Below are 19,557 nucleotides of genomic sequence, written 5' to 3'. Positions count from 1 at the left end.
CGGTGTCAGAACTGACCGGAAGAGTCAATGCGGTTTGAGCTTTTCGGTAAATAGCAGATGTATAATTTTCTGTTAAGGATTATGTACTGAAGAAAATATGAAAAGCCTAGCTTAATAAGACTGACCAAACCCAAAAATACTTTTATACTCAAGGTGGTGACATTTCCCATAAGATTAAGATATCAGTTCTCAAGACGACAATTACAAAGAATGTATAAGTTTTGTAGAGGAAACTGTATATATTACAACATATTTAAGGTAAATAAAGTTTCATAAGGAAAATAAAGAAATGAAATAAAAATGCAAATTTTCCTTATGAAATATACTTATGATTTAAAGATAATGTGACTAAAGATGAAGTTACATGTAACTATAATCTTAATAATATTTTATTTCTATCATATGACTCTGAAGCATAAAAGGCATCTGTAAAAATATCTATATTAGTAGATGTTTCTAAATTTTACACAGTATTCAAGTAATGAGATTTGTTTCATACGTAACAACTTTTTTTTTCAAAATGCGTTGATATGTACCATATTAACGCAAAATAAAAAATAAAACATTTTTCAAAGTGCGTTGAACCTGCACCATATTTAACGCGCTTTGAAATAATTTGTAACAATCCTTTCCTTCGTTTGGCTTTCTCCTGGTCACTCTAGGCTTCCTTTGCACATTCGTTTCTCTTTTGTCGTCAGTATCGGAGGGTTATACAAATATAATTTACGTGTAAATACAAAACCCGAAAGATGTGGGGAGCAAAACAGATAAGGGAAACATATGATAATAATAGAAGGACGAAGTTAAAATCCATGAGTATCTTTGATATATTGCTGAGTGTACATGAAGATTAATTCGTTTTCTTGTGTACACTCAGTTCATATCTCCAAAAAGTAATAAATTGACAGAGAATGAAATATATGAGTTAAGCTGTCGAAATATAATGATTATTTGGTCAATATATGAATTACAATTAAAAAAGAAATGCTGTGGATCTTCAACTGAGAAGCCTCAATGACATTTTTGATCTGTTACGATATTTGCTCTGAATAAATGACTACGTAAGGAACTTAAACGAGATTTTGATGAAAATTTATACATTTTTCTGCAACTAGACTTAAATTTCTTCTAGCTATTAATGATAAAATATATTTAGAATTTTTTCTCATTGTAGATATTCTTCAAGGGTTGTGTGCTGTTGACGATGTGATTTTTTTTTACATACCTCTTGTATATCCAGAGATGTCAGTAGTGTGTGTGCAGGGTTAGTTTTCATGACGTCATTGAGGTTTGGTATATCAGTTAAGTGAGTGTGCAGGGTTAGTTTTCATGACGTCATTGAGGTTTGGTATATCAGTTAAGTGAGTGTGCAGGGTTAGTTTTCATGACGTCATTGAGGTTTGGCATGTAAGTAGTGAGTGTAGACGGCTCATTATGCATTTAATACGCTAAAACACTGGATTTAACATGCTAAAATATTGATTTTAACATGCTAACATGCTATTTAAAATGCTAAAACGCTGTATTTAACATGCTAAAACGATGGATTTAATGTGCTAAAATATTGATTTTAACATGCTAACATGCTAAAACACTGGATTTAACATGCTAAAATACCGATTTTAACGTGTTATCATGCTATTAAACATGCTAGCATGTTAAAAATGGTTAACAATGCTGATTGTGTGTCCAAACACAATCTCCGGAAAACGTCAAGTTAATCATTTTCATTCAACGTTATTCATATATTTAGAATAGTGTTTTTCATGGATATCCCATAATTCCATGCGTGGTGTGGTTCCGGTGTACTACGACGTATCGAGTAAACATGGCGGAGGGCACCACGGACCTCAAAGGGTTCAAACGTAAGAAGGGAGAAGGAAGTTACTGTTGTGTCCCAGAATGCCACAATCAAAGTGGTTCTGATACAAAGAAAAGGTGAACTTTTATGAAACGCATGTAACTCATGAAACCATTCCTTGTACAATACATCTTACATGGTTAGGTCACAGGGCCTCGGCCTGTGGTTTAGGTTAAGCCGTTACGTCAGACCGGTGTTTGGCTCTTTAAATTTGTTTATTTACAGCACTTTAAATATGTATTTCTATCCATTTCTATCCGGTATAAATTATAAAAAGTGTTGAAAATCATTTGTATAAATGATTTGATATAAATATTTGGGAAATTATCATACATGGGTTCAACTTCATACAGTAGCAATATAACAAACACTAACATCTACGTTGGTATACGTACTGACAACTGTGTACGTGACAATGTACATATGTCATTGACAGGTATAGTTTGTCATGATTTCATACAGTTTTTTTTAATGTCGATGACCAATCTCTGATATTGACCCCCATACCCAGAATTCCTTGAACTATTACTATTAACCAGTTTCCCTGGATTTTGAGTTAAAGAGGTTTTATGTAACTTGATACACTGTATTTCCTGAGAGGACATCCAAGGAGTGGCACATACTGAAGTATATATACATACGTACCTGAGGGTTGATCGTATGACTGATATAACATCAATGATTAGATGAACTAGAAAATTCAGTATGAATCATGATATATAGGGGCTGACTATCAATTCCTAATATATATGTTTATTATATGGCTGTGTGTTTTGCTCGCTTCTGATTGGCTGAAACTAGATTTTCCCACCACGGTACAACACGATATCCACCAGAAAATTCCGAACTATGCATTGTGGCGTCATCCCAGGTTGATATAAGATTCCAGAACCCCCAGGTTGTACCCAAAATATAGAAATCTTGCATTGTGACATCACGTTAAATGACGTCACAATCACTTCACAGGTTGATATAAGATTCCAATGGCTCCAGGTCGTAACCAAATATAGCGTTAAGGGAATTTCCGTGACGTCAAAAATCTATTGTGACGTCATCATTCAGCGAGATGTAAATGGAGAGCAGCAGGTTTACTGGAATCAATGTGACTCTGCCAATATTAATTATTTGTGTGTGCATTTTTGTCAGATTTTTCAAATATTAATTAAGTAAAGTGTATAACGTGATGTTTTCTCAATTTTATCGATATTACCAGCCTTCATGTTTCTCTTCGAAATTATTCAACAGGACTCTTGAGTATCGTGGAGAAGGGCTACTCAATATCATGAAGAGGAAATGAGTGTATATATATACATGTAGTCAAATGGTTTACAACATGTAAATGCCATATAATAAAACAAATATCGACCTGTTTTCAGGTGGATACGGTGATTTATCAACCCTCGAAAGTGATATAACTGAAAACAGGTCGATATTTGTATAATATTTGTTATTTATCTTTTCTGTATGCCTTAATTTATAAATTTCTATTGTGCCAAAGTTGTATGCAAAGTGCGGCATATGACACTGTACTTCTGAATTGTCATTATTTTTATTTATTTAGGAGCTACTACAGATTTCCTCCAGAGGGAAGCAAGCAGTTTAAGCTTTGGATGACTGCCATAAGGAGAGACCAATGGATATACAAATCATGGAATAGGATTTGCTCGGATCACTTCATCAATGGTTATTACTTACTTAATCTGTAGTTTTATTTTTGTATTTTATAATTACTTTAATCTTTACATTTGATTGCATTTTCTAGATCTATGTTCAAATATTCTAGTGACTATGCCCTGCATGTAATAGTTTTGCATATGTCACTAGTGTGATATATCCTGGAACTTTTCATTGGCTAGAAATTGGAAATCCATTGTGACTTCATAACTTGATATCAGTAATTAGTGGCGTGATGTTTGGATTGGAGCACATCATGACAAAAATGCTGCCTCCGCTGATTTGAAGTATATACTCCATCTGCTTCTTTGAAATGTGGGTTCAGGTAGTTTTGTGATAAACGTATCTTAAATTTATGTTAATTTCACAAGATTTCATGAAACATGCAAATTTAAGGTTTCTGAAATAAAAAAGTTTTTCAGAATGGTTTCATAAAATCACCTGAAATGAACACTCATTTAAGTTTTGAATGAGTATCACATCACTCTGATGTATATACTCTAAATGAAAACAACTAAATTCCTACAACTTCTTTTTGAAAAATGTAAATGTACATTCTCATTTGTCTAGTCTGAGTGTGTCTCATACTTCACAAAAGTAAATCAAACCCATTTAAAACTTAATCAGTCATTTTGTATTTATGACTCCCATGCATCAGCAATTTGAATGAGTATCACATCACTCTGATGTATATACTCTAAATGAAAACAACTAAATTCCTACAACTTCTTTTTGAAAAATGTAAATGTACATTCTCATTTGTCTAGTCTGAGTGTGTCTCATACTTCACAAAAGTAAATCAAACTGTTTCTTATATAATTAGCTAATCAAAGTCAACATTTGTTATATACTGTATTCGACCCAATAAGTGCCCAGGACAAATAGATTATAAGCACCCCTCCCCCTTTTAAGGCATCAATGTCAATTTTCTTAGGCATATTTAAAGACCGAAACTACACAAAACTGTATAGGTTAGCAATATTTTCACCTTATTAAGGACCTTTACATTTTAAATTTTTTCAACTCCCTGGGCGCTTATTGGGCTGAATACGGTATATATATATTTCAACTAATTTCTATTTGAAAAAAAATTCTAATGATATGATTAGGTACTTAAATTGGCATAGAAGCTTTACTTAGTAAAGGTAAAAAATTTCAGTTCTAGAATTCTGCAAATGTTTCATGAATACATTAGCTGCAAAAAGGTTAGAGAAGATGTTCATTTTACCTTTTTTCATATAAATGAATACATGAAATTGAAATGATGATTACAAAGTCAAATATCATGCAATTCAATGCAATTTCATTATTTTGAACCTACTTTATTTCTATTGGATGTAATTGATTATTGAAATTATTCTGTTTGCAGGTGAGAAAGGTTTAGACCCATCCCACCCAGGATATGTCCCTACTATTTTCCCTTTTAAGAAGCAACCAAACAGCAGAAAGAGTGCTACTTCAAGTCGTCCAATTGTTCAGTATGATCTGAAGCAACAAAGTACACCACGTAAGAAGAAAAAGTCAGAAACCACAGCACCAAATTACTTTTCTCCAGATCAGCCAGAAGGTCATGACTATCTGGTAACTAAAGAAATTGAAGTTGATGACAGTATGAAACAATATTTACCAGAAATTGAAGAGAAAATTAAGGAATTAACTGAGATAAAAACACGATATGAAGCAATGAAAATCCAGCTTCTAAATATTGAAGAAATGAAAGATTCCCCAAAGGACGTACAATTCTGGACGGGATTTCCAAATTATTCAACTTTTTTGGCAGTTTATGCATTTCTGGAACCAAGGGCACGTACTCTGAAGTATTGGAAAGGTCAGTCAACCATTGCAAGTGAAAATTTTTCAAAATCATACATAAACAAGCCAGGACCTGACAGGAAGCTATCACTCAAAGAAGAATTTTTCCTTACAATGATAAGGCTGAAGGTTGGATTGCTTACAGAGGATCTAGCAAAGCGATTCAATGTATCCACTGGGTCTATTTCGTCTATCTTTACCAGTTGGGTAAACCTGATGTACACTGATTTGAAACTGTTATGTGAGCTGCCATCTGGAGAAATATTGGAACAAAATCAGTCGCATGCAATGGGGTCAACATTTCAGGATGTACGAGTTATTCTGGATTGCACTGAATTATTTGTGCAGAATCCAAGTAAACTGGATGCAAGAAAGCAGGCATTCTCAAATTACAAGCACCACATGACCTACAAATTTCTTGTTGGAATAAGTCCTCAAATGGGAGTTACTTATGTCAGCAAAATGTATGGTGGTCGGGCCTCAGATAAATTCATCACATCAGATTCAGAGAATTTGCTTCATAATCTGGAGGAAAACAAAGGGTCAGTGATGGCAGACAGAGGGTTCTTAATAGAGGGAATAATGAATGACATGGGTGTGAAGCTGCTTATGCCATCATTCAAAGGTCAAGACAGACCACAATTAACATCAGATGAAAGTTTGACATCAGAAAAAGTATCCAAGACCAGAATTCATATTGAAAGAGCGATTCAAAGAATTAAAACTTATCATATACTAGACGGAGAACTTAAACTTTCAATGAAAGACATTGCAGAACAAGTCTTAACTGTTTGTGCTTACTTGGTGAATTTTCAGTCTCCAATTATCAAAGAGCGATGAGGATGTACACTTATGTAACACTATGTGATTTGTGGAGTAATCAATAACTATTAAGTCAAACATCTTGTAGCTCAGTAAAAGCCGCAGTGTGTTTCTGTAATGCTTTTCATTGTTAAAAAGTTACAATACCTAATTTTACTTGCTGTCCTGATTGGGTTACTAACGATGATCTCAATCAATTATAATGAAAAACACTATGGTTAATCAAGTGGTTCAAGACTGACAATGTCAATAACATTTAAAATCTTCTATGTCATTGTAAGTTATCAACTTAGATTCAATTGGAATATCGTCAGATCAACATAAATGGGTGGTATTGCTTATGTATAGAATCCCGAGCTCATGTTTTCTTTATTTGGCATTTCCTTTCTACATTTGTTGCAGGCATAACTTTGGTTTGTACTCTTTGGTACTCTTCTGTGTCCTTCACAATAAAGATGAAACCATGAATTAGGCAAGCAAACTATGTTGGCATCACAGGCTATCAATTTTCCTCTAACCCTGGAATATTTTGGAGCTTTGTCATCCTTGCAGTAATCTTTGCATCCCAGAAGCCACTCATCATCATCATCATCATTGTCACCATCATCATCAGCAGAAGCATCATCAATGGATTCATGATCATCACCATCATTATCACTGTCAATTTCGATCAAAGTTTTCTTCACATGGTTGATACTCTCCACATTTTCATCTACTTTTAGGACTGGCTGACTTTGTTGACATCTCACATCTACAGGATTACAACACACATCAACTGAAATTGTTGAAGGAACTGTGTATTTTTCTCCAGAGATTCTCGTTGGTATAAGGATTGCTGGTATGATTTGTTCCTTAAAGAACTGTACTGCACTGGGGAGTATAGTTGTTTGCCAGTAATCTCTTGCAAATGGAACATCTATTGCAGTGTAGCCTTTCTTACTCCAAATAACCATAACTGCATTGTTGATGCTAGTGACAGCCTCTTGAACAATAATTTGCTCAAAGTATCCTCTGCTATGCCCTATCTTTAGTGTGCCATCTTCAGAGATATATTCTAGCTTTCCTTCAGATATTACATTAGGAATGTAGGAATTTCTGTGGACATACGGACATTTCACTTCGACAAGGCTCCTACCATGGCACTCGCAGCTTATGATGGCGTCTGGACTGGCTCTGATATATGGGTATGTGGGATGGACAAATAATCCAGTTCTAGATACTTGCACAGCATGATGGGTTTTCATATAATCTTTAAGGAAGGCATGTAATGCCCGATCTTCATTTTTAACACCCCAAGAAAGTGAAGGTACTTTTTTTGACAACGTTGCCTGTAAAGGACTGTGCTGTAAGATATCTTTTAAAATAGATGTAGGGTTTTTAGAACCATTTTTGTAGAAGTTGATGATCTTGATAACTCTACTACTAGTTATGGCCCCTTTGCGTTGGTTAAACCATTCAGCTGACTCTGACTGGGACCTTGTCAACTCTTCAATCATTAGCATTTCATGCTTAGAATATATGATTGACTCAGTAAATCTATCCTTCTCTAACTGATAACTAAGATCTTGTTCAGATTTGAACGACTGGTGTGGGAAATCTAAGATAGATAATGGAGTTGAATTTACAGTTATTTCATAAGAGTATGGAATGTCAAAATCGAAGCACATTGTTGGTAGAGATGTCTGAATGATAGGTGTTGGTAACGGTTCACTCCGGAATTTCCCTATATCAACTATCTTCACAATTGGTGGCATGGTAGAACTGTCGTTCGCATTTCTTACATCATACAACAGCTTCAATACTCTGTTGTAATTTTCTTCAGGTGTCAAATCTTGGGCAACCTGCAATCATCAATTAATATTTTACTTCTAAATTGTCAAAAAAAAATTTTTTTTAAATATGTTCATTAATTAAGCCCCAAACTTTGTAATAATAATATAAAATAGCAATTTAGCTTTGGTGGCTGAGTGATGAAGATATCCTGAAATATTACACAAGCGCTCCATCTCTATGTTGCAAGTTTAAAACCTACATATGGGTAATCACCAGTACTGACTGTTGGTCGGTGTTTTTTCCATTTATATTCTGGCTTTTGCATGTCCTTAAATGACCCTGGCTGTTTGATAATAGGATTTTAAACCAAAGTAAACCAAATGAGAAAATCAATAGCATGTATAGTGTATATTTCTTGATAACGTTGTAAATATGCATGTACATGAAGTATTTATTTACCTGAGGCACATATGATGTTGCTGTTGGCTTGATTCTGTTATTTGTTTTACTCAAGCTAACATTGCTGAAGGTTATTGGTGTCACTGTGGCAGCTTTGGGATCAGTCCACTGACAAAGCATGTCAGTACAAGACTGAGCATTTGTATAATCATGATCAGCTGGGAGGCTGGATTCACCACTGGCAACAATCTCACATAACAAAAATAGCAAGGCACCAATATGTGAGCAGACTTGGGTTCTCCTACAAGATAAATAAAACATATTATGAAGCTAGATCAAGGTATTTCAAGAATGTTTTATGTTAGTGATACAAAAAAAATCTCTCTGGTATGGGCAGTTAGTATTCAGGTGTGCAATTTAGGTAAATGTCTTAACCTTAGTTATACAATCAGGGTTAATATATTTCCTTTTATTTTAAACTGGCCATTTCATGTAAATGTTAAAGCCGTCACTTCTGATTATGCTTATTAATCATTTTCTTTTCCTATCATATCTATTGTAATTCACTGTCCATCTATTTGATTATTTAAATAATCAATGTACATGTTTCATATATATAATATACCTGCATATTATTTATATATGTAATGTATGATTACTATTATAATGTAATGTACATTGTATCTGATCTGGTATTGTTGTGCCATTTATGGCTCCAAGTAATAAATATTTAGATAGTATCATATACATACTCACACATGATGCTCCATTTTTATTTAATGTGGAAGAAGTTTATGATTTTTTATATTGTGAGCTATTTGGACATTGTACAATAGTACCCTGTAACTTCATTTTACACCTGATTCATGTCATTTTTGTGTATCCAAAATATTCCAAATAATATAAAACATCTTTCTTTCATTCATCTGGACATGAATTACTCCATGACTTATATTAAAGCCTGAAAAAACTTGTAGGATGTTTGAATGATAATTGGAAATTATCAGGTACATTTTCAAAGACAGCAATAACAGCTGTATCAAGGGAAAAAATCCTGAAGCAGAATAAATCTTAACTTTATTTTTAGTATCTCTTTTCTTACTGATGTACTATGACAAATAACAAACAATCAGCTCAATTTTTATAGATTATTGTGGCTGTTCTGTATTCTAAAAATAGCACCGCAAAAAAACCAAAACGTCATCAACGATAGGGGGCGGTACAAAAATCTTACCCAACCGTGCAGACGCAAAATCCGCCATATGGTTCTCCTGTCTGCTTGTCCAGGACAGCATACAACCATTTCACACGCTTGTTGTCGGAACTCTGAGATGGGAGACACTGTGCTTTCACCACACAAAATGTAGGAGACCCGTGATAAAGTTTAACACTGTGGATATGTTTTGCATGCAAATGCTGATATGACCTAGTTAGTTTGTATGTTTTGAGACTGTCCTTCGAGAATTCATTGTTTTCAGTTGATACTAAATACTTTTTCACTTGGCCAATGTCAATGTCTGGCAACAATTTAGCATCTTTGGTCCAGTTTGTGAGCGAATTTACTAGTGAAGGAGTAATTGATTGAAATTCTGAAAGTTCTTCCTTGTCCAGACAGTGGCACTCTACTTTCGGTTTTACTTCGGACAAACAACTACTAAGCTTTGGCCTAGAACCGGTTGTGGATATTCCTAACTGTTCACACACCAAGATATCCAAGGCATCACGTCCTATTTTATGGTAATTAATATTAAAATTCTTACAAACAACTAATACATCGCGATACGATAGACCCTTAACCTGTGAGAATGTTTTTGGTATTATGACCTTGTTCGTTTCTAATGACGCCATATTTGGCGTAAACCGGAACCACACCAGTGCTCCCATAATGCACCAGACCGTGAAATCGACTATAAGCATCAACTTGTGATGTTAAATGTAAAACTCGATAGCACGTATCTGTATGTGGAATGCATTAAATCCCAATAATATCCTAAGTAGAAGTTAACACATAGAGGCTGCCATCTTGCATATTTTCTCAGCCTCATTCTGAGAAATTTGAGGAAACCAGATTTTATAAACATTGGTTGCATTACTTGGAAAAACCGTGAAAGTGAAAGTACTATCACAACTATGAGTTTCTCAGAATGTGTTGCATCACAAGAAAGTGAAAGTGAAACCACTATAGTGCCAGTTAAAGTAGAGCGTCACGGACATGTCATCCAAGGGAGTTAACTGCAACACTTTTTTTAGTTTTTGTTTAACAGGTTTCAGTATATTAAACATACTTAACATGTTGAAACACTAATTTTAACATGCTAAACCTTCATACATGCCTTTATTACTAAATTAATTCCTCATATTTGCCAAAATCACCATATTTTAAAAATACATCAAAGCACTGGTTTTTAACATGTTTAAATACTGCTTTAACATGCTAGTAGTTAAAGAAATTTTCCTATCATGTTTTGTCATTCTTCTGTCAGGTTCTTCAATTTTCTTGAGAGATTTCTCTTGAGTTAAATAAAAAAAACAGAGAATTACAATAGTTAACACTTTATTAAACTTTAAACAGATATTTACATTATTTGACACTTTATTATGTATAAACAAACAGAGAATTACAATAGTTAACACTTTATTTAACTTACATATATTTACAATAGTGAATATAGGCCTTTTATTAAACATGCAATCAGAGATTTACAATATATATTATATAGATATGCATTTATAATAGTTATTACCATAGTTAATACTTTATTAAACATACAGAGATTTACAATAGTTAACACTTTATTAAACGTACAAACAGATACTTAAATAATGAAAATATTATTAAACATGCAATCAGAGATTTACAATAGATAACAAATGATACACTTTAAATTACAATAACTACATGTATTGAAAATCCATACTAATTTCTATCAAAATAAGTAATGGACAAGGTTTCCAACAAAATTATCTACAAGATTGGTACTGGCATACAAATCAGACTGAAGATTCCCATTTCTCTGTGAATTAAGTAATATATACAATGTTGACCACAAACCAGAGAGTTCAAATGTTGTACTCTGTTGGGATTAAAATTCCAAGTTTTACATTGCCGTTTCAAAAAAACATTAAAATCAAAATGGAAGGGAGGTATTCCATAAGGATCATAGTATTCTCCATGTCTTTTCTCATCAATATAAACTGCTATCCAATGTTGACCTTTTTTGGTCAATTGATATCAAAATGTTTAAAATTAAAAGGATTCTTGGCAATGAGTCCACTATATGCATCACTATCAATACATCCAATGATTAATCTCTTAGGCATTTGTCCCAGGAAAAGGTTGTCTTTAACAAAATTATGGATTCCTCTTGGAACTGAAAACACCTTCATATCAATTCTCCTGATTGGATATTTGGCAGGTGATATCTCCATTGCTTTTGCATGGGCTAGTCTCACTGATGAACTAAGTTTTACTTTTCTTACGTAAAGGTAGATATTGTTGATGACCACCTTAACTTCATCTGTTTCTCCCATCAAACAGAATGCATCCTTGCTTCTGGTCAGAGTTATTGTCATGTTCACGTTATTAACCAAATATCTGTCCTGTGCAAATAGGTCAGAATGGAGTCTACCCATCATATCCACTGTCTGACTATTAGCTGTTGCAAGTTTCCTCTTGACATAACCGTGATTATCGTCGCCTGTAGTGTCCATTTGTTTGGCCCTATCCTTATACCACATTGCACTCGTCAACCGAGACTCTTTGGCAGCAGGGCCATAGCTCAGTAGTGTTTCCATGTAAGCCCTGAATGGATATATGTTATTGGGTGACGAGACAAGTTTTTCATTTAGACAAACGCTGACATCACTAAAGAGAGAAAGTAACCAAAGATTAACGGGTGCAACGTTCTGGTCAGTAAGGTTGGTGCCATCAGCTTTGATTATTTTAGCTTTCACGTAGATGGACGTATTTGCTAAATCTAAGCAATCGTCTCCAGCTCCAGAGATTTCAAAGACGTAAGGACCACCATCAGTGACAGATGTGACTGTTCCAATTTGATGCCAGTATCCATCTTCAACACTGGTTTTTGTGGGTGGCGTATCAAATAAATCTAATTCTGACTGGACACATTCACAGGAATCCTGATGAATTAGAGACATCTCTAAAGAATAACTGTCTAATCTGTACACATATTACACACAACATAACATATGCGCACACACTAATATATATATATAACTTTTTTGGTGATTCATGCATCAAATATATCTTTAGCTCTATGCTGATTGGATGCTTTTAATTTCTTCTTTCTCTTTCCAGGTGGGCCAAGGCTTTTCAACGCTTTACGTTTTAATTGTTCTCTTGCCTCAATAGCACGTTTTCTTGCTGCAGTTTTTTCCTTTCAATAAATCACTTGCCAAATTCATACCAGAATGAAATGCCTGTTTACCTACAGATTTTACTCCTTTCTTTAAGAGTGGCGTGAAGGTCTTAACTCCAGATTTCAGTAAAGGCTTGACGGATTTAAATAAACCTCTAAACAGACCTCAAATACCATAACCTCTCTGTATTCTGGTTCCTCTGAAAATATTTCCATCACTGCCACCTCCAGCTTGATCCACATAATACCTATCAAATAGGTTTCTGTCACTTTAGTGAGCGGTTTTCATAATGTATGAAACATTTACCTCAATCATTCTTTATTTATAGAGTTTTCAGGCCTGGTTGATCAAGCCTAACGGACGTCTTCTGAAATGTAAAGTTATGACAACTTTACCCCTCTCAAAATGAATCGGTTTACCGGTATCGTCTTTCAACATAATCTCTATTTCTTGAAATTGCCTTCTTTGTAACTTAATGTAGTGAATAGGTTGAAACTCTTTGCTGATAACGTGTCCAGGTGTACCGTCAATTGGAACTATTCTGACAAGAGGAACTCTTGAATCACCCACTATCTGTGGTTCAACTAAAGGACAGTAGACATAAATAGAATAGAAACCTTGATGTACGTCAGCCATGTACCTTCCAGTGTGTTTTCCTTCTGAATAGTGTGTAGATTCAAATCCTAACAATTTTGACAACTTGGGACTAAGTTGCAAACGTAAACCTGTCATCACTGTCAATGTCACCCTCTGATCAATGTTGTCCATAGCAATCCTGAACATGTCTCCGTGTGATACCATTCCTTTGGCACCCCATATGTATTCTAGGATATTGATCACGTTGGAATAATAGCCAGGTTTTAAGTGAAGTTTTACTGTTGCGCCAGGATCAAATTCAGTACTAGCTACGTTAGTAGGACCACCAACAGTCATTTCCAACCACAACTCATTTTCACTCACGTTAAACCAAGAATGTGGATATTGAATTTCAGCCAAACCAACTTCCCATGACCCTTTTAAGTCTTGAGGTTGATGTAGACGTGTGGTGTATGTCGTCAATGTATTGTTGGGAAAATATTCCATTGAACTATTACTAGGTAGGGTTATGTAAAACATTTCTTTTTTTTCAGTGTAGGACCAGGAATCAGATATCCTATGCCACTGCTCAACAGAGAAACCCACACAGACTCTAGGGGATCACCTGTACTCAGATTGTATATGCTACTGATGATGACAGTAAAGATGATGAAAACTTGACAAAAGTAAACAATTTCTTCTCGGGGTAATTTCTGACCAAACCATAACCAATTTGATTTTTCACTGGTATCGTCAGTCATTTTGATGATGACTTTAATGTTTGATGACTTTTATACATTTTTCTGCGACTACTCCGTAGGCTTAAATTTCTTCCATTTCTTCAACATATCTGACACTGGTTCTCTGGGTATTGTTGAACGTGCACTAGGTGTTGTAAATGTGTTATACCCACTTTCCTCACTGCCGTCTTTCCAATCCATATGTATTGGAGACGGGAGACTGCCTTGATGTGTAGTATCTCTGGATGGCAACGGTGTGTGAAAATCTTGAGATGTAGCCAAAGGGGTAACTCTGGATGGTCTTGATGAAGGAATAGCTTGAGATGTATTCAAAGGGGTCTCTCTAGATAGCCTCATCTCTCGTATCGGTTGTAAAGGGGTTGAGGTAACGGTTTGCATTTTATCTAGATATGCTTTATTACTTATCCAACTCTGTGGGACATTCACATCCCTGAGAGCTGTCAGAAAGGCGTTCATGCCTTGTGGATTAACATGTTTAAGAGATCTTTGACGTATAGCGTTTCCAACCAAATCTACTAAATTTGAACCTGGAATCACTGGCTCACCTTTATATCCAAATTCCCCTCTATCGTTCCACTCCACAACCTGTTTTAATCTATCCATCAACATCTCTGTCTTAGAGTGGGCTGTTTTTGGTACACTTTGTAAGACAAGTTTACGCGTGAGATCCTCCTTTGGAAAACCGGTGGCAGTCGCTATCTTGGGTTGCACACCATTCTGTTGATATTGTTGATATCTAGACATGTGCTTTCTTAAATTTTGATCGTACATGGTCATTTTGTCGTTTAACGAAAGATCTTCACGTTGTAAAGTGTTTGCCATTTCTCCTTCTATGTCATGCAGTGATTTTACCAAAGAGTTAACAGGTGGTTAAGATTTGGCTTTGGTGGTGTGACCACTTACTTTCAATATCTTTTTCCTCATTTGGTGTATAGACTGGACAGGACTTGCGTTGCTAAGGGTAGTAGGATAGAAGTAATGGCAGGTAAAAATCCTCCTTGTTGAATTAAACGTTTTTGAGTTTGGTATGAAGATTTCAATAACTGACGGCACTTGTTTTTGTGACGAGATAGCCTTCTCTTTTGTTTAGGTGTTAAGGTCAAGACACCTTGTAGAATGTTTTGTATGCACTCACATATACAGTAAATGAAACTTTTATTGGCTTTTTCTAGGATTAATTTTCGTAGGGAAGGCTTAGCTCTGCAGAAATACTCCAAGTCTTTGCAATTTTTCTCCAGATATGACATCATAGACAAATTTTCATGTGATATAAACTTTTTTTTTCAATACACGCATCCCTTATAAAGGTTTTTATGGGACATACACAACCTGATATTCTCCAGGAAATATACGTGCGCGTAACCTAAGATCTGTAGGCGTGTCTTGTTTCAGGTCAACTAACAAATAACCGTAAGGATTGAGAGTGGCGTCATTGTAGGCTTCTACCATTAACGTCCTACCTGGAAACATCTGCTGTGACAAACATCTGATCTGTGAGGAATCCCTAGGATTTTTCATAAGGACAATATAATGTGAATTCAAATTGATATCTCTATGATTTTTATTCTGAAAAAATAAATTCTGAACAAGATACATCACACTGATGTTGCCATGATGACTTTTCTTGGTAAATAATGACGTAATGTCAGCATTCATTTCAGACATCAAATCGTCAATAACAACCAAATTGTTTAAAGATGTATCTAAATCCTTTAGGTAAGGTAAACCTTCCTGAAACTCTACGTTGTCTATGAAACCATACATAGTTTGATATTCCCCATAACACCAGATGATTCTATCTGGTATTGGAGTCATCATCTGTTGGATGTTCTGGATAAACATCCTAACAAACGTTGTTTTTCCACTTCCTGTAGGACCTGCTATCTGACACGTAAATGGATGTTTCCAGGGTAAGAAATGTTCCTTGGGTACAGGGGGTAGCATGTGTTCAGGTATATTGCTTATTTCGAAAGAGTATTTTTCTTTAACGTTTGGATTTTTGTCTAAAGGTGATGAGTCAGATGCATTAACCGGCATGCCTTTCTGATGTTTTGTTTTCTTGTGTAGAGTCATAGTATATTTCCTCGTAAAAGACTTAAAGCACAATGGACACACGTATGCCATGACTTCATTTTCTTTTCTTCTTCAGTGCTTTTATAGGTTTTTTCGGTCCTTCAATGTCATCATGATTAATCCAAGAATCAAATTTCTCTGGCCATCCTAACCATCTAACCAATGCCAATTTCTTTCCATTCTTATTCTTAACTTTTAACACTTCTTCTATCTTCCACTTTGTTTGTTTTGATTTATAAACTTTCTGCAGTTCTTGAGAGTAGAAAGCTCCTATTATTTGTTCACCAGTTATATCTTTGACTTTGTAAACAGGAACACTGTCACGATAATATCTATGAGAGACATTGAATATCTCCTCTGTCCACTTCTGCTGCCACCCACGGCGGAATTCACGTACTTTATAACTCAGTCTTACCTGATCCCCAATTTTGAATTTGTGTGGCCTCTTCTTCCTTGGATCTTTATAATCTCTTTTAAAGTATATGAAGTTTTGTGTGTCCTCATTTACATACTTTGGTGCCAATCCATACAGACCGGAGTGCTTTCTTCTGTTGTAACTTCTAACAAGATCAGGTAAGACGTCAATAAAGGTAAATGTTTGACTGGAATGCATGTATCTATACAAAACATTCTTGAACTTCCCTATAAACGATTCTGCAAATGCAGCTTTATGGGCACTGTGAGTTGCAATGTGTTTTACACCTATCGATTTGCAATGTCGTTGGAATTCACGGTTGAGGAATTCTTTCCCGTGATCTGATCTGAGGATGGTCGGTTGTCGTTCGGCAAATATCTTTTTGAAAGCATCCAACACTGTATCTGCCTTCTTGTTCTTTAAAGGTAGTACCCAAGCATAGCGTGAAAAATGATCAATAACAACTAGTAAGAATGTGATGTCATCGTTATAGTCTTTGATGTTTGAGACATCTGCCAGATCAGCATCTCACATGTAATCCACACTCACCAAAGGAGTTTTGACATTTGGTGTCTTGTGTCGGACCTGTCTTCTAACACTGTAAGGATCTTGATTCTGCAACCAATAAGTGATCTGTGACAGACTTATCTTAAACTTGCCATCCCTTTTTATGCCCTCGTATAACGTCTTGGGACCAGTGAAACCAAGTCCATGTTTTGCATCATACCATATCTTACTCAGAAAATCTTTTTGGGTTTTGGTCAATATTTCTTTTATTATATCAAATATAAACATCAAAGTTTCCATTTTACTACAACTTAATCCTATTTATTGCTTTTTCTGTGCAACTAATATATGTAATTGCTTTAAAAGATCAATTCTTTTGATAATTCCATTGTGATTGTTGTAATGTTTTACAAAGTTTTGAATATTTTTTTGAAAAATTTTCATTTGGTTTTTTTTTTACATTTTTTATCTGGTTTTTTTTTAAATTTGAATTCTGCAGGTTTTACTATTTATCATTACTATTTTTCCGTTCAGTTTTCTGCATATTTGACAGGCTTTTTGCAGAATTTTGAATATATTTTTTTGCAAAATTCTCAACTGAATTTTGCATTTTCTTATCTGATTTTTTCCCAACAAGAATTCTGCAGTATTTACTATATACAATGTATTATTACTATTTTTCCGTTCAATTTCTGCATGTTTGACACTTTATGTTTTGCAAAGTTAGCAAATTAACATGTTAGCAGTGTTTTAGTATGTTAAATTTAGCGTTTTAGCATGTTAAATCCAGAGTTTTTAATGTTAAATCCAGTGTTTTAGCATGTTAGCATGTTAAAATCAATATTTTAGCATGTTAAATCAAGCGTTTTAGCATGTTAAATCCAGCGTGTTAGCATGTTAAATCCAGTGTTTTAGCATGTTAAATCCAGTGTTTTAGCATGTAAGCATGTTAAAATCAATATTTTAGCATGTTAAATCCAGCGTTTTAGCATGTTAAATCCAGCGTGTTAGCATGTTAAATCCAGTGTTTTAGCATGTTAAATCCAGTGTTTTAGCATGTTAAAATCAGTGTTTTAGCATGTTAAATCCTGTGTTTTAGCATGTTAAATCCAGTGTTTTAGCATGTTAAATCCAGTGTTTTAGCATGTTATATCCAGCGTTTTAGCATGTTAAATCCAGTGTTTTAGCATGTTAAATCCAGTGTTTTAGCATGTAAGCATGTTAAAATCAATATTTTAGCATGTTAAATCCAGCGTTTTAGCATGTTAAATCCAGCGTGTTAGCATGTTAAATCCAGTGTTTTAGCATGTTAAATCCAGTGTTTTAGCATGTTAAAATCAGTGTTTTAGCATGTTAAATCCTGTGTTTTAGCATGTTAAATCCAGTGTTTTGGCATGTTAAATCCAGTGTTTTAGCATGTTATATCCAGCGTTTTAGCATGTTAAATCCAGTGTTTTAGCATGTTAAATCCAGTGTTTTAGCATGTTAGCATGTTAAAATCAATATTTTAGCATGTTAAATCCAGCGTTTTAGCATGTTAAATCCAGTGTTTTAGCATGTTAAATCCAGTGTTTTAGCATGTTAAATCCAGTGTTTTAGCATGTTAAATCCAGTGTTTTAGCATGTTAAATCCAGTGTTTTAGCATGTTAAATCCAGTGTTTTAGCATGTTAGCATGTTAAAATCAATATTTTAGCATGTTAAATCAAGCGTTTTAGCATGTTAAATCCAGCGTTTTAGCATGTTAAATCCAGTGTTTTAGCATGTTAAATCCAGTGTTTTAGCATGTTAAATCCAGTGTTTTAGCATGTTAAATCCAGTGTTTTAGCATGTTAAATCCAGCGTTTTAGCATGTTAAATCCAGTGTTTTAGCATGTTAAATCCAGTGTTTTAGCATGTTAAATCCAGTGTTTTAGCATGTTAAATCCAGTGTTTTAGCATGTTAAATCAAGCGTTTTAGCATGTTAAATCCAGCGTTTTAGCATGTTAAATCCAGTGTTTTAGCATGTTAAATCCAGTGTTTTAGCATGTTAAATCCAGTGTTTTAGCATGTTAAATCCAGTGTTTTAGCATGTTAAATCCAGTGTTTTAGCATGTTAAATCCAGTGTTTTAGCATGTTAAATCCAGTGTTTTAGTAAGCATGTTAAAATCAGTGTTTTAGCATGTTAAATCCAGTGTTTTAGCATGTTAAATCCAGTGTTTTAGCATGTTAAATCCAGTGTTTTAGCATGTTAAATCCAGTGTTTTAGCATGTTAAATCCAGTGTTTTAGCATGTTAAATCCAGTGTTTTAGCATGTTAAATCCAGTGTTTTAGCATGTTAAATCCAGTGTTTTAGCATTAAATCAGTGTTTTAGCATGTTTAAATCCAGTGTTTAGCATGTTAAATCCAGTGTTTTAGCATGTTAAATCCAGTGTTTTAGCATGTTGTTAAAATCAGTTTTAAGCATGTTAAATCCAGGTTTTGCAATCGTTTTTAGCATGTTAAATCCAGTGTTTTAGCAT

At 34.5% G+C, this 19,557-nt stretch overlaps 3 protein-coding genes across 3 annotated transcripts in view; 2 read left to right on the top strand and 1 right to left on the bottom strand.

The window, feature by feature from the left end:
• Window positions 1-1,336: 1,336 nt before the first annotated feature.
• Window positions 1,337-6,519, top strand: LOC138321986 (uncharacterized). Its single transcript, XM_069266047.1, has 3 exons — window positions 1,337-1,938; window positions 3,423-3,544; window positions 4,905-6,519. The coding sequence occupies exons 1-3, from the start codon at window positions 1,829-1,831 to the stop codon at window positions 6,185-6,187; spliced, it is 1,515 nt and encodes a 504-aa protein (XP_069122148.1). The 5' UTR covers window positions 1,337-1,828; the 3' UTR covers window positions 6,188-6,519.
• Window positions 6,508-10,405, bottom strand: LOC138321985 (uncharacterized). The gene is made up of 3 exons (XM_069266046.1): window positions 9,576-10,405; window positions 8,402-8,642; window positions 6,508-8,010 (listed from the first exon to the last, which is right to left on the bottom strand). Exons 1-3 carry the CDS (start codon window positions 10,256-10,258, stop codon window positions 6,508-6,510), a joined length of 2,427 nt encoding a protein of 808 aa, XP_069122147.1. The 5' UTR covers window positions 10,259-10,405.
• LOC138321988 (surfeit locus protein 1-like) overlaps window positions 9,938-19,557 on the top strand; it is an 83,759-nt gene continuing 74,139 nt past the window's right edge. The window contains exon 1 of the mRNA XM_069266050.1: window positions 9,938-10,078. Coding sequence (XP_069122151.1) covers window positions 10,076-10,078 — 3 coding nt within the window. The 5' untranslated portion in view covers window positions 9,938-10,075. The remainder of the gene's footprint in view (window positions 10,079-19,557) is intronic.

The sequence above is a fragment of the Argopecten irradians genome, chromosome 4 (genome assembly GCF_041381155.1).
Source record: "Argopecten irradians isolate NY chromosome 4, Ai_NY, whole genome shotgun sequence".
Taxonomy (NCBI): domain Eukaryota; kingdom Metazoa; phylum Mollusca; class Bivalvia; order Pectinida; family Pectinidae; genus Argopecten; species Argopecten irradians.
This window is presented reverse-complemented; position numbering and strand designations above follow the sequence as displayed.

What these genes read in the sequence shown, in the direction of transcription:
- LOC138321986 (XM_069266047.1), top strand. Translation starts at nt 1,829, where the DNA reads ATGGCGGAGGGCACCACGGACCTCAAAGGGTTCAAACGTAAGAAGGGA. An exon ending in GGTTCTGATACAAAGAAAAG is followed by an intron (nt 1,939 to 3,422) that starts GTGAACTTTTAT and finishes TTATTTATTTAG; the next exon opens with GAGCTACTACAGATTTCCTC. An exon ending in CTCGGATCACTTCATCAATG is followed by an intron (nt 3,545 to 4,904) that starts GTTATTACTTAC and finishes TTCTGTTTGCAG; the next exon opens with GTGAGAAAGGTTTAGACCCA.
- LOC138321985 (XM_069266046.1), bottom strand. Translation starts at nt 10,258, where the DNA reads ATGCTTATAGTCGATTTCACGGTCTGGTGCATTATGGGAGCACTGGTG. An exon ending in TTTTGCGTCTGCACGGTTGG is followed by an intron (nt 8,643 to 9,575) that starts GTAAGATTTTTG and finishes TTTATCTTGTAG; the next exon opens with GAGAACCCAAGTCTGCTCAC. An exon ending in CAACATCATATGTGCCTCAG is followed by an intron (nt 8,011 to 8,401) that starts GTAAATAAATAC and finishes TGATGATTGCAG; the next exon opens with GTTGCCCAAGATTTGACACC.